Below are 16143 nucleotides of genomic sequence, written 5' to 3'. Positions count from 1 at the left end.
TTTATTAGACTCCCGACTTCCAAATAACGCAACTTTTTAAAAATTATTTTTGCAGCGCTTACTTTGTGGTTATTCGTTAAAATAAAATAAAAATAAAACAGCATTATTTTACAGTATTTTAAGTATTTTTATTTATTTTAGTTTTTACGGTATTTTGAGAGAAAAAACTTAGATATCGTAACAGTGATAAGACAAAAGGACTTATCACATGAGGTTATATCATACATGGTCAAAATAGTAAAGGTGATTGTTGAAATAAATAAAAATAGAAGACAAAATTCCCAACGCTCTCAAAGTGGAACAGAAGGTCTGTTTATGCTTGTCAATAGTCCGGCTTCTCCTGTATGAGTTTCCACCACCAGATCCTCATACTATAGTCAGAGAAATCAGAAGGAACATACTTTTTGCAGTTATTACAAGCTTTGTAAATAATAAGCAAGGCATATAAATAACGCATTTATTTTTAAAAAAAAACAAGAAAAAAGACTGAATTTCATCCCCTATGGAGTCATTGAAGTCAAATGTTCTCCATCCCTGTTGTACTTTGTTAAAATTCAGTATTTTGTCTTCAAATATTTGAGCAAACTCAAAATATTGTAATAAAAAACAACTGATCAAAAAATATGCTTAAAAATCGTAAAATTATTTTCAGGCGTTGCCTAGTATGTAAAATAATTCGACCAGATGAATCTATTCACAACAATAAAAGTTTCAGCTCTTTAACTTCACTAAATGATGAATGTTACACAGTGTGTAAAGTGGCCACTTAAACCAGCCAACGACAGGTCATATGCCCTGTAAATGCCTAGACTTCCTTCTCTAAAGTGTTCTCCATCACTGTTGTAATCTGTTGACATTGTTTTTGACCACTTCTTTTAAATTTTTTCTACCGACCGGTTTTAAAACGTATCAATTATGTTGTATCCCAACTCAACACAGCTTTTAGCCTCACAAAATTAGGGATACATTATTATTTTGTTTTGTTGTATACATATATTTATATTAATAAATAAATAAACAAAAAAACCTACTCAAGCTTCTCTTTATCAAGATATAATTAACTTATGAATGTTATCCTATTTTTTTAAAAGTGATTTCTAAATATTAAATCAATTCACATGGAGTATAAAATTGTGATTATTATTACTCATAAGAGTCAAGAATTTTTATCATGGTGTTCAAGATGGGAAGTGTGAAGTGAGATGGATAGAAATAAAGTTGTTTTTTTTTTTTATTCTACTCGTAGCTATAAAAATATTACTTAGCCGTTTATTTTATTTTTTAGTCCACATATTTTTAACTAAGTAAATATATAAAATGAAATAGTGCGTTTACGTGATATAATATAGGCATCGAAAAAAAATTAGGTCATTTTTTACTTTAGATTTTAATACATATATTTATGGACATTTTTTGCCATTTTAATTATTAATATTCCAGGCGGAATAAATAAAAAAAATTCTGTATGTGAACTATAAATAGAACGTTGATGGTCATATTTATATAAAGATTCTACAAAAGTAATTGGAGTCGCAGATTCGAAATATTAGAAGATTAGAACTTATTTAGGTAAATATAAAAATACTTTATATTGAATATTGAATTATACATATCAGTATAATCCTGCTGACAAGCCGGTTTCGCGGTTTAGTGGGTTTTATTATTTTTCCTTTTATATTTTTCTGTTCATGTTTATCTTCTTAAATCAAAATAAATAAAAGAAATATACATGCATAAATATGTTTATATTTTTTAAAAGGAATAAACCACTAAGCCTTTATTTTGAGGCTTCTCAGCAGGTGGGATAGATGGGATATGGAAGAAGGTAATGAAAAATTCACTACAACACCCAGACCAATTGAGAAAAAAATCTTTCTTCGATTTTCTTTTTGCAACTGGCGGGAATCGAACCCGCGACGCCAGTTTCACAGTTGGCCGTCTAACCAACTGCGCCACGGTGCCTGTCGTCATATCGTATGGCGTGTATTAATTTTAAGAAATTTGCAACACCATTAATAAAATTAAATCAACGGTAATTTTGGCGTCGACCTTATTAAAATATACTTTTATGCGTGATGGTAACCTAAAATGAGGTATATTCACAGATTAGTAACTTAAAATCAATTTTTCTCGAATTGGCCATCCCCACCACCAACCCCCATCCCACCGACATAATAATACCCGAAATACCGTCAAAAATCATTTTTTCAATTGTGATTATTATTATGTGATTCATACTAAAATTGATTATGTTAAATGATAACATTTCCGAGTAACCGTATTTTTCGGACCCTAAGACGCACTTTTTTGCTCTGTTTCAGAGTTTAAAAAAAAATTGGGTGCGTCTTATAGTCTGATGCGTCTTATCGTTCGCAAAATACGGCAATCTAAACAAAACAATTATTACATTTATTATTTTCTTTTTATATATAATTCCTCTGTACGAGTGATGTCACCGTACTCCTCTGATTTACGTGCGGTTTTCAGAGAACTATAGATCTTTGCGCTGTGCGTTTTCGTAGACATAAAAATCTTTAATTGAATTTATAAAAAATAAGTTAGTAGCATAATTGTTTTATTCATCAATCTACCAGGGTGCATCTACTCAAATGCATTTTTTTTGGTTTTGCTTTGGCCAACAGCAAAATTAGTATATAGTTTATCGAAAAATTGAATATCGAAAAAACGTTTGCTGAACCAGCTAATGGCAGGCAAGCAAATGTTTGGGCAGGACAAAGTCTGTCGGGTCCGCTAGTACATTATATATATTTTTCTGTTACTATATTTGTCGTCCTATTACTATTGTCGGTGGCATATAACTTTTCCTCTTGAATTATTTTGTCTCACCTTTATTTATGTATTCTTGTTGAATGACCAAATTAAACAAATAAGTAAAGAGCTTTTCTGTTTTTTTTTAACCATTTTTTTTTTAGTTAAGTTGAGTTATAAATATGAAAACCCTTTTCTGTTCATCCCGTCTGATGGAAAGTTATCACAGAAAATCAATAGAAAAAAGACTGCTACAAAGCTAACGTAATCTGTCAAAAGTGTCTTCTTGTATTGCCTGAACTGTAGTTCTATTTTAAGTAGCTATTTTATTTTACCCCTTTTGACTTTTGACTCATACATGTAATGTATTGAAAGTAAAAACTCTTAACACCTTTTATTTTATTAGTTGCTTGGAAAAAAATGTTAATGGGCATACTAGCAACAAGCTCGCGAATGTGCAAATAATCTGGGACAAAAATTTGAAATAATGAATTATGTACCCACAATCTAAATGTACTGTATAATCATTTTTAAAAAGTTCGGTTTCGGATAAAAGATACACTTTCATCTCTCAGACCGACATTATTAATGAAGTTTCTAACAAAAATAACAGATAGGAAGGCGAAGAATGCGCGAAGTAATCTTAAACTCGTTTTGCTAAGAAAATAATTTTTAATTGCTCTTCCGTCTGAACGCTACACAGACGCGGGCGGAGTAATATACTATGATAGAAATATATCGAATACTGCTACTACATTATACGTTCTGATTCTAATGCCAACAGTTAAAAAATCACAGCTTTCTTAAAACATATTTTTTTATTTCAAAATGTATATATCATTGTAGCACTGACGAATTTACAAGTTGTGATAGCTAAAACCAGGCAAAGACAGGAAAACAGGTCGTAAACTCTGTAAATGCAGATGCTAACTCTGAATTACTTGATAAGTTAGAACGATTGCAGAATATTTGTATTCGTTATATTTTTGATCTTCGCAAATTTGACCGAGTATCGCACGCAACTACACTGGTTTAGTATCAGGCATAGAAGAAACATTCACATTCTATCACTTCTTCAAAATATTTCAAATAATCCCCCTTCGCATGTTTATCTGAGAGAGTTCATCCAACCTCTTTCACAACACGGACCATCTCTTCGTTCTAGTAACGAGAGAACCCTTTTAATACCCTGTCATCGCTCTAATTTTATTGCCTCATCTTTCACAGTAGTAGCCGCTCGATTGTGGAATAATCTTCTCACGAATGTTAGAGACGACTCTTCTTTATTTACATTTAAATCAAGATTGGAAAGTCACTCTCTAAATATTTAAATTGTTCCCTTATCTTTCTTCTTACCTTCCCATCCTCTCTCCTCTCTTCATAATAAAGTGTTAATTTTTTTATTTATATTTTTATTTTGTTAATCTTTGCTTTTAATTTTTGTATAAAATTGTAAGATTCAATATGTCCATGTATTTATAATTTTCTCAAACTGAACGGTTTGGGTAGGTAGGAAGAAATTGCCTTAAGGCATTATGCCCGCTCTTATATGTATATATATATTGTATATGTATATAAAGTGTCGAATAAATAAATAAATAAATGTGTACTTAGACTTTCGAATTCTCTTCTGTTTTTTTTTCAAATTATAACCTTTTCTTAGATAAGCCGTAGCATGTTTGTTCAATGGTTTCTAAATTTTCCAAACGGAATCAATCAAACCAATAATGTGCAGTGCGTTTGCTTGCGGTGTTTAGCTCGTATACACATTACTGTTCTAATGCATTTTTTTTGTAAGGATATCAGAAAATGGAGAACAGAACTACTAACGCCGATGTTTAGAAATTAATAATGGAATTCGATTAAAAATTAAAAATTAAAAAGCACTATCGACAAAATCAAGAAAGGAGCTCTGCGCTGGTTTGGACATGTAGAACAAATGGACAGCGAGAGAACGGCTAAGAATATTTACAATGCGAATGTTGATGGATGCAGAAATAAAGGAAGACAGAGAAAGACATGGCCTGACCAAATCCAACAAATACTTAAAGATGGACATGTCAAAAGTCAGAATAATCAGCGCGCGTGCATGAGAAGATGTATGAATGTAGAGGAAGCGAGTTCTGTATGCAAAGATAGAGTGTTGTGGCGTTCTATCCTCTCTGCCTACCCTTACGGGGAAACGGCGTGATGGTATGTTTGTGTTTGTTTGTTTTTAAAGTAAAATTTCAGTCTGACAGCTATCGCAATTCTTTTTTAGAAAATGTCAAGTATATTTTAAATGCGTAATTTTTATTTAATTCTCTGAATCTGAAAATCCAAACACGTATACGATTTCCTCAGGTTTATTTTATTATATTTTTATTTTATTAACATAAACGACAAATCTGCCTTTTACGAACACTACATATTTGGCTTAATATTTTTTTTTAAAACATAAATTTCCTTATACCCAAGATTTATAAAAAAATATTAAACCTAAAAATTATACAAGATTTATATTTTCAAAAATAACTCAAAAATTATACAGCATATTCGGTAGAAAGTTTAAATAATAAAGCACTTTACAGTAATACAACAAGAAAATCATAAGTACTGTTTCATACATGTGGGAAAATAAATTATCATTCACCATCTTTGAAAAAGTTCAAAAGATTTGTTCTATAGGAACAATACCCTACACTAAATATATCAGATACGTGGGAATAACTATTGCAGATTTCATGAAGTCTATTTAATACGGCAGTACAATTATACACAGTCCGTGAATTGTTGCTACAAAACGGTGGCACCTGTAACTTATAATAATGACAAAAACAAATCAAATCATCACAAATATGAAAAATGTATTTACTATTAATTAACATATTTGAATTAGGATTAACAGACAAAGAAACCGTTTTGTGTATACAGCGATAAAGTTTTACAATTCACTTTCAAAATACCTTACAAAACATTAACATACTTTAAAAAATTGTACTTGCTGCCCGTTGACGAGGGATTATTGAAAACATTTTTTTGTGTGAATGTTATTTTATCTAGTTTATTCATTTAAATATCAAAATCAAACACTGATTTTAGTTTGCAAATATTTTAATTTATGATTTTACTATTAAAATTACCATATGGAGTTCTGCAAAATAGACCCTATTAAATAAATCAATTTTATAGGAATCTCAATACCGGTAGAAATGAAAATATTTTTTTAATGAATTATGAATAGTACTAATATATATGTATCTTCCACAGCTCCATCGACTGATGTTCCACTCTTCATCGGACTTGCAACAGCTCTTATTATATTTGTTCTGCTTGGCGGTGTTGCGTATCACTTTATCAAGAGGAAAGGGCGAGATCATTCCCTGTACAACATGGCGAGATCGGGTAACTTTATAATATTATCTATTGTTTAATTAATGTATTAAATCTGTTTCCGAAAGCAAACGCTCGCTTTGTTATATTATAAACTCATATGCTTACTTCCAATTCAACATTATTTATCTACGACAAAAGTCTCTCCATCTTTATATCTCTTTTATTCTTATTTGCGGATAATCATAATGACGTGCGGCGTTTGCTTTCAAAAAAATTCGAATTGTTTGATTTAAATTTTTTCTTTAGGATTCAGACAATTGTTTATTTTATGTTTAAGAATATTTTTTAGCACAATGTGGTGCTATTTGTGAAAACCTGTTATTGGCTTATTTGTTATTTGTTTTGTTTTTTATATATGATAATTGTAGCACTTGGTTATCCGAAAAAATTATAAAATAAAAAAAACACATGTTGAAAATCTAGACAACTCAAAATAAAAATTATAGTACATACATTTTAAATAGAAGTGGCACAGAAGCCATTCGTTCATGGGCCAAACTGCGAGAAATTTGAAAGACCATCGTCGTGCTTTTACATGCAATATTTTATCATAAATCGTTTAAACCATTCCTTTGATTCGTACGAAATCAATCTCCTTCATTATTATATACTAAGAGATCGCGCCACTCGCCAGATAGCAGGAAGGATAAATATGATATTTGTAAAAAATAAAATTTTTAACCAATAAGCATGGTAAATTAAACAAATCAACAAAGAAGTGTATTTCTGCTGCAGAAAAAAAAGTCTTATACTCGTACATACATATTTAAGAAGATAATTATCCTTCTTGTAACGAGTAGTAATAAACATACCTAATCACTATTGACTTTGGTACTTAGAATATTTGCGAATCGTCTTGGACATCAAAGAGCAAGAGCAAGCCAATTTCAAGTTATCCAATTTTAAGCAAAGTCAAAGGAAATTTAATGGTTCGTTCTATACAGTATGTCTACTAGTAGATAGGTTCCAACTCTCGGTCGGCTCCTGTTTAAGGGGTCTTTAATTTACATCCCATTAGTTTTTTTTTTCAATAAGCTTATTTTCGTTAAAAATTGTAGTTTAAAAAGCAAATAATATTTACGAGACATAAATAAAATCACTTTGTTTTAAGAACCACTTTTTATTGGCACAACCGCCTAGTTTTGGCAACTACACGTTGCCCCCTTCAGGGTTATATAACAACTGAAAAACTTTAATAACTTAAAGTTATTTTATTTATGTATGTCTAAAATATGACAATGATACACAAAGTTAGTGCTACAAATATCCAAAATAGTCAATAATATGTTTATCATACACAAACAAACAAACAAACCATCAGGCCGTTTCCTCGTAGGGGTAGGCAGAGAGGATAGAACGCCATATCACTCTATTTTTGCATACAGACCATGTCATGTCCATCTTCAAGTATTTGGTGGACTTGATCGCGCCATGTCTTTCTCATCTTTCTCGTTTTCTGCCAACATCAATATTTTCAGCATCGAGGATTCTTTTAGCCGTTTTTTCGCTGTCCATTTGCTCTACCATCGCGAAACCAACGCAGCACCCCTTTCTTGATTCTTTCGATCATACACCTGATAAAATAAAAAATCTACTGCCGAAAACATGTTTTAAAAATAACCTCAATATTTAAAGAATCAAAGATTAATGAATGTTTTATCATAATATGTAAATGAGTCGTTCACTTTAAAACCAAAATATTTTGTATTTGATTTATTCGGAAAATCAACAGGAGATTTATAAACAATTCACATAAAAATAAAATAGCAATGAATGAGTCAAAATAAAGTTTTTTACAACTATACAAGACTTTAAACATGTTTATTTAAACACCTTATATACATGGTCTGCCTGGTGTTATAATGGTCAGCGCGTTTGCTTACCAAGCAAAAGGTCTTGGGTTCGATTTCCGACATAAGTTTTCACACCAGAATATTTCATAGTTCCTGGACTCGTACCCGAAGCGTAAGACTGATCATCTTATTTTCATGTGACAACAAAATGGTAAAGATACGCTGCGATTGGTTTAACAATGCAGTGCCCTACGCACAATTAGGTGCGGAAAAGGAATGATGATGATGATATACATATACATACATTAGCGTAAGGGCGGGAATATTGCATTAAGGCAATTTCTTCCTACCTTCCCTATAATAATTATCCAATATTGTTATTTGTATAAAATCTTAAACACAAATATTTAATAACATTTAGTAAAATATTTTACCACAAAGTTAATGCTTTAAATATTCACAGTAATTTTTCTTTCATTCTTCATATTTTCAGGTGTCTTTTCATACAGTTTCAACCTTTTAGAGATAAAGCTATTTTGTGCTTTTTTTTCTTAAGTGGTAGTCTGATCCTATTCCTATTTGAAAACGTAGGCTATTAAACATCCGAACGCACCGTGCCTTGCTCAATTCATAAAATAAAACAATTTTTAAAATTTGTTGCAACAGAGAGGGAAAACATTTTTAAAAAGGTAATACGAAAGTCTAGGCATTTACAGGGCTTAACTTGTCATTGACTGGTTTAAGTGACCACTTTACACACTGTGTTACATTAACCATTCTGCCTTTGTTTAAAAATCCACATTTTCTCAACTCTTCCATCTATTGACATTTGTGAACAACAAAAAAATTGCTTGCTTGTATGAGTGAATCCGAAGAAAGACATGTTGTCTTTAAACTGATTCGGGTATGTGGTGGATGCTTTCAATGTTGACATTTGTAAAGTAAAGGAGCTGAAACCTTTATCATGTGGGTGAGATTCTTCCGGCTAAACCAATAGGGAAATATGAGTTTTGTTTGTCATTTTTAAAGTAATAAATGTCCATGAAATTCTGTCTAGTAAAAAAAAGCATTAGTAGCATAAAAAATATTTTCACATTTGTAATTTAGAATTCCCACAAAAACGGTAATTCCACTGGCCACGCCCCTAATACGTCACGATTCATGTTTATTTGTTCCGACCGCGACCATACGAATTTGTTAAGAATATTATCATGAATCTTGACGTCACAACTGTCAAGGCCGAACATGTTGCGTTTTTCTAGCGACGTTTTTTTTAATTTATGTATGAAAATGTTTCTCCACAATATCCATATTGATTTCGAAAGTACAATTAGTTATTCTTAATCCATTTCATATATTTTTATCGGTTATCGTAGTATGTGATATTTCCCTATTCACCTACTAGGCAACGCCTGAAAACGATTTTCCAATTTTCACACTTCTTCTTATACCAGTTAGTTTATTTGTCAATGATACGAGTACACTCAAAACATTGTTAAACACATTTTTCTTTACTTATAAAAAAAAAAAAAAAAATTAAATCGTTAAATTAAAAAAGGTGTAATGTTTGATTCTGTAGCGGAGTTTCGTCCCGAGTTCTATCCTGACCCGGAGAAGAAATCCCTATCCCTTCAGCCCGACCTGACGCGGCACGGTGGCGGGTCGGGTGGGGGGGCGGGAGCAGGAGCCGGGGTGCAGTGGGGAGATCTCCCCCCACACCCCCCGCCCAGGACCAACGAACATCACTACGACGTGCCACATCTCAGCAACAGGTAACAACTGACAGACATTTTGTTTTGTGCCCAAAGTAATTGCATAGCATACGTTCATTTCTCTGTGTCCAGGCGGATGGAGAATACAGTTCTGTTAGCGATTTAGAACCAGAACCTGGAACCAGTGCTTTCGACTCTATGGCTGCTCTCGGGTAAAAATCCTGACTAAGGAAATAAGGTGGAGATAAGTCCACTTTCTCGTGAAGTGGTAGTCTTATTTGCCTACTATTCTCGAGGTCTTGGGTTCAATCCATAGCAGGGTGAACGCGAAATATTTAATTTTAATGTTGTGACAATACCTATTTCTTAAAACCCTGAAACTGTATTGCTCGCAATGCAGACCAACTCTGAGCCGCACATTCGTAAACTGGCAACCTGTCACAATTTGAAAGCCCGCAGTGGGAAGTTAGTACAGTTGGAGTAAATAAAAGAGACTCCAAATCTACCAACTTCCTACTGCAAAATTTGATGCATCATATTACAATGATATTATTGACTGGCACTGATATTATTGGCATTGACTGAACCACCAATATTCAAATTGATATCTGACGAACAAAACTGACTGTTTGTAAAACTATTGTCATACTCGAACAGTTGATAGGACAAGAAAGACTGTGATAAAATATTCAGCCACATTGTGCAGAAAATCTGAGAAAGAAAGCTTCATAGAAACACAGATAATGTCTCGTAATGTCATGTTAAAATTCGATGGCAAGAAGGTTTTTCGCGCTACTTAAAATATTAGTATGACTAATTATAATGTGATAAACAATGTTTTTATGGATGCCATTTTTGAAAAAAAATTACGATCAACAAATGTTACTCATACAATTTTAGGTAGTTTTGAAGACTCACATTTTAAAACTTTCTTTGAGCCTTGCTGTATCAACAAAAAAAACAGTTCCTTCAAAATCAGCCTGGAAGCAGATGATGTCCGATTCTAATCATATTTTGTATGTGAGCTTGTTAGATTTTTCTTTCTCTATGCAACATTTGCTCAGCCTAATAAACATAAAAATTAGCCAACGGCACGTACATAATGATACAAAAACACTCTAAAAACACGTAAAACGCCAAACAGAACAAATTTCACTAGCATGGTCAAAGTATTTTTATGCCATAAAAGGTTTTAAGAGGTTTCGTAAAGTAAGTTATTTTGTATGATGTATGTGATTGTTGCGTACAACACCTTAGCGCCCATTACACGTACAGATCGGTCCGCGGGAAACGACGCGCCGCGTCAGTCCGAACTTCAAAGCAGCCTGCAGTCCGAAACACGCCATTCCAAACTGCAGTCAAATCTTTCAAAATGCCTTCCTACTCAGTCCGATGTGCGGGACACGCCGGCTCCAGTCAAGAACGCGCATCGAACTGCAGTGCCTTTTTAGCATAATTTAGCAAAACGCAACGGTTCAAACCGCAGTCCGGCATGTCAACCCGGCCCGGTTATGCCGGCAGTTCGGAATGCCGTTCCAAATGCGGGGTTAAAACCTTACGTGTAAAGGCCTCTAATGCCGTAATTAATTTTTATATTTTTTCTGGACCAGGTGAATTTTTAAAAAATGTTTTGAGTTTGTCCAAATTTTTGTAGACAAGAAGGGGTAAGAGAAATATTCTTAATCTCAGTTGTAATATGATAATATTAACCGCTCCCTGGGGGGTTCGTTCTAGTTCTTGTCTGAAATAATCTTTAATGGCAAAATTGTTTTTTGTTGGGAAAAAAAGTAAGTTATATATTTGTTGTAGTTACGCCCTACCATTGGATAATCTAATACCACCACACAGCGAGAGTGATAACTACGACAAGAAACCATATACCGAATCAGACCATTCAACGAGCAGTTGCTTTTCAAGCTGTAAGTATATGTAAAATACAATTTGTGGATTTTATGAAAAACAAACGTTTTTTAGTGATTTAAAAAAAAATTCGTTACAATATTTTAAAGTTTTATTTCCTTTTTTTTCTGTTGGAAAATCAACAGTCCTTCGTATTATTTGTTTACTTATAAGATCTTAAAATACAACAAATACAGGGTGTTCTTTAAACCCTGTCACATCCGAAACCACGATGATCAGTATGGGCAAGAAGACATACTGAAATATTTAGAACGAAGAAAATTTGTAAATTAAAATATTAAAAATAACAAATGGTTGCTTACTTCTGCAGGGGAGAAGCGAGGGGGGCGCGGCCGCGTGGTTAACGGTGTGTCAGACTCCCCCCTCCCCCTCCTTCTTTCTCTCCTGCAGAAGTTAGCAACCATTTGTTTTTTTTAATATTTTATTTTTTTAAATTTTATGCGTTCTAAAAAAATATTTTAATGTGCTAATATGTCTTCTTGCTCATACTGATCATTGTGGTTTCGGATGTGACAGAATTTAAAAAACAACCTGTATAATTATTCATGTCCTAATATCAACTTAAATCTAATTACCATTAAACTATACATTAATTATCAATATTAGTAAGTTATACACAATGCACTTTTTAAGGACTAACTTATCTTAATATATTCAAATGTGTAAATTATTTACATGGATGTAATAAATTGTAAAAATACAAAAATTAAATTTAAAAAAATTACCTAAACAAGACTAACTATAACCATAAGATGGACAAATATTTTAACCAGTCAATATTAGGTATCCATAAGATGCATGACATATACATATAGTCATGTAAGCATTACAAATTATTTTTTTTCTAGCGGAGTGTACGTTCGACGTAGCCAGCGAGACCGTGACGTTCGCGCTCCCGTCGCTACCGGCCGCGGGACTGTTCGCGGAGTTCGTGGGTAACACGCCCACCAGCGTCACGGCGGCGGCGGGGTCCGGCGGGGCCCGCCTCGCCCTGCCGCAGGCCGGCGCCGCCCTGTCGCTGCCCGACGGCGCGCTGCCCCGCGCCCGCCGCGAGACCATCTACCTCTGTCTGGTGAGGGAGGACCGCTGCAGGCCTAGCTTCCCCGAAGGTGAGAGGCATACCTTATTATTGTTCTCCTAGTTCATGTACCACACTACTATGGTGCCCTGGAGTTTCTAGCCCTTTTAGTTTGGACACGCTGAATCAAACCTCGCTTGGGGATGGCGGTGCTGTAAGCCTAGCTTCTACAAAGGTATTATCGCTGTCCACGAGGAGTTCTGCGGGTCAACACCGCACTATGTCCCCGGCAGCAGAAATGTATGTTCCGGTATCCGCTTATGTATGTTTTATATATTTGTTTATTTACATGAGTATAATGAGAAACACGACTTATGTTCCCCTCAAGTACGATGATATATTTTGCATTTACTTGTAACAGCACACTAAACACGGTTTTTCAGAGCCAGACCGCGAAGCTTCAGAGTAACATTTGTCATGGTAAACTGTTTTAAAAATCCTAATTTTTTTCCGAAAACTCTTTTTTTTTATTGTTATTACTTAATAATGATTTTTTTTGAAAACTTTTAAAACAATCATAAAATTCAATTAAGCTAGCCAATTTTCAAAAAAAAATCTATCTTAAACTTTTTTTCTTTATTTGTGCATGCTGTGTTCACATATAATTGATGAACAATACCTAAATTAACAATGTGTGATTATTCTACCAATGTCATATGTAGTGTTTATTGTTTACGGACCAAAATAAAATAAATAAATAAAATGGAGTTAATCTTTTATTTGTCGCACTACGAATAAAAATAGATAGAAAACGGATTTAACCAACGAAGCGATACGCACCTGACGCAGACATGGGAAGCGATTGGGTAAAGGTGGGGTAGGGGTTTGTGGAAGGGATGATATTCCCACGGATTTAAGATTTCCTTCATTTGCAGATTACAAAAAAAAAACATTAAAAATTATTAGGATTTTTTAAAAAGTTATGAATGTTTATAAAACAACGAGGAATCGGTCTGGTCTGAAATACCGTGTATAATTTAGCTGACAATCAGTACCTACACCTACAGATTAAAGTGATGAAACAGAACTTCTAAAGCTGTAGCTCCATTTATGAATCCAAAATATTTTTCTATTTGTCACTTTGGGCTTATCAATTGCCTATTCAATGAGGATTTCCATCTTCAATTCTTACGTCCGTCTCTAAAATATTGTTTTTTAATGCGTTCATGTTTATTTCTAATTAGGGACGACGCAACTTAGCCCGGTCATTAGAATAGGCCCCCCAGGAATCCAATTATGTAAACCGGCTATTGTACAAATCCCCCATTGCGCCAGTCTCAAGCACGGCTTCTGGAACCTGTCCGTGTACGCGCTGGCCGCTAGCACCGCCCACAGCAACCCACACCCGGAGTGGAGGAAGATCGTCAGTCTCGGCCAAGAGACCATTAACACGCCGATATACACGCAATTGGATGCTGACACTGTGTACCTCGTGACAGATTTCTTCTCCACATTTGTGCTAGCCGGAGAAAGCTTCAATGGAAAAGCAGTAAAGAACTTGAAACTCGCTGTTTTTGCACCACTCGTACCGGAATTTGTCACGGAACATTCCATTAGGGTATATGTATTCGAAGACACTCCTTGCGCGCTGCATTACTGTTTAGACCAAGAAAAAAGATTAGGAGGAATAATGGTCGACAGTCCCAAATCTCTTTGGTTCCAAGATGGAGGTTCCAACTTGTGTCTGAGTTTGGAAGATATTGGAGTCGGATGGAGAACGAAACCGAATACCAGCTATCAAGAAATACCATTTTCTCATATTTGGAATTCAACGTCTAACTCCTTGCACTGCAGTTTCACCATAGAACAAACGGATTCAATTAATGAATTAGAGTTTAAGATAGTGACTTATCAAAAAGTAAATCCGTCGCATAAACAAGTGTTTACAATGAGTTTAAACGACGAAACGAAAAATGGTAATATGCCTGTCATAGGTTTTGGACGAAATAATAACTCTTTTACGGACCATGATTGCAAAACGTTACCCGAAAGGTCTCTTTCTGTGATTGATGAGGAAATTCAAACATCAGCTAAACACAAGTTGATGACAACAGTGAGTGACAAGGGTATCAACGCTTGCGTTGTTGAAAATACGAACGCGTTTAGACTCTCAAAATCGGTAAAAAAACAACTATGCGGTTGTTTGGATCCTCCTAATGCAAGGGGCAATGACTGGAGATTGCTTGCGCAGAAGCTAAACGTAGACAGATATATAAACTTCTTCGCTACGAAAAGTTCTCCCACGGAACACATTCTAGACCTCTGGGAATGTCGTCATAGGAACACAAGTGCACTCGCTGACCTGGCGAATATCTTCAGGAACATGGGCCGTCCTGACGCTGTTCGTATAGTAGAATCTTACCTCGGCCCGAGTTGGCTATAAATACTGTAGGTTCATACAAAAAACGACTGTAAACAAATAAATTTAACAAGGACCCGTGTAACTTGATTGGATAAATGATTATAATGATTGTAAAAGTTTTATACAATCATGATTTACTAGCAGCTGTGTCAATTAGGAAACTTCTTAATCTAACAATATCCGCGAATTCAAATTATAAACATAAGTTTACCTACTTAAAAAAAACAGTGAAACTGTCCAAAATTATATCCTATGTTTTTTAATGAAAGTTGAATGATTGCATTTGTATAATATAGTGTTACCTTTATTTATTAAAGCTGACTCAAATTACGTAATAAAATATGATGATAGTACGTGTCTACTACTTTTGTACATAAATATAATCTTTTTATACTTAGCATTATATTACGTAAGTAGAAACCTGTAATGAAAATTAATTTATTTCATAATAAGTTAAATGTTTTATCTGTGATATATTTAGTTTAAAACGCATACATAAATGTTTCATGTAGTGAAAAATAAACTTATGAATTTTATCTAATAACTGTTTTTTTTTTAAATATTTTATACTAAAATTTAAAAAACAATTTTACATACAAAAATTATTTCAAGTTGAGGAGTACCCCTGAAGATCAAAAGTAAATAGGTAATGTATAAAAAAGCAGTGTGACAAAAATAACAAATGTAGGTAAACCAACAATATTTTGAGTTTGTCCAAATTTTTGTAGACAAAGACTGGATTCAACTCCTTGGGGAGCTGTTAACATTAACATATTACAACAGAGATGAAGAACATTTTAGAGAAGGTAACATAAGCCCTGTATAACATAGGCCCTGTAGATGCCTAGACTTCTATATTACCTTCTCTAAAATGTTCTTCATCTCTGTTGTAATATGTTAAAGGTAGGTACGTTACTGAAAAATTCTTAAATAACACGTAGTTGACAACGACATGTAGATAACTTCTGTCCCTATTCAAAATGAGCTGGTTGGGTAACGTATTCGTATATACCCGACGCCGCACAGTGGTCCGGATTTGGAAAACAGTGGACTTAGGAACCAAAGTCATTATTTCGATTTTTAAAAAATTGTTTGATGTAGAAAATCTAATTTTTAACAATATTTGTGATGTTA

The 16143-nt window shown here is 33.8% G+C and overlaps 1 protein-coding gene across 2 annotated transcripts in view; it reads left to right on the top strand.

Annotated features, from left to right (window-relative positions):
• Positions 1–15550, top strand: part of LOC148275098 (netrin receptor UNC5B-like) — a 227067-nt gene extending 211517 nt beyond the window's left edge. For both annotated transcript variants that reach the window (XM_088236137.1, XM_088236138.1), the window contains 5 exons: positions 6019–6153; positions 9517–9709; positions 11459–11568; positions 12418–12678; positions 13832–15550. In XM_088236137.1, coding sequence (XP_088092263.1) covers positions 6019–6153; positions 9517–9709; positions 11459–11568; positions 12418–12678; positions 13832–15030 — 1898 coding nt within the window. In that variant the 3' untranslated portion in view covers positions 15031–15550. The remainder of the gene's footprint in view (positions 1–6018; positions 6154–9516; positions 9710–11458; positions 11569–12417; positions 12679–13831) is intronic.
• The last annotated feature ends 593 nt before the right edge of the window (positions 15551–16143 follow it).

Source organism: Micrasema longulum, unplaced genomic scaffold, assembly GCF_059751315.1.
Source record: "Micrasema longulum isolate JH-2025_06_02 unplaced genomic scaffold, ASM5975131v1 h1tg001512l, whole genome shotgun sequence".
In the NCBI taxonomy this organism is placed as follows: Eukaryota; Metazoa; Arthropoda; class Insecta; order Trichoptera; family Brachycentridae; genus Micrasema; species Micrasema longulum.
Note: the sequence above shows the minus strand (reverse complement) of the source record. Positions and strands in the feature narration are given on the sequence as shown.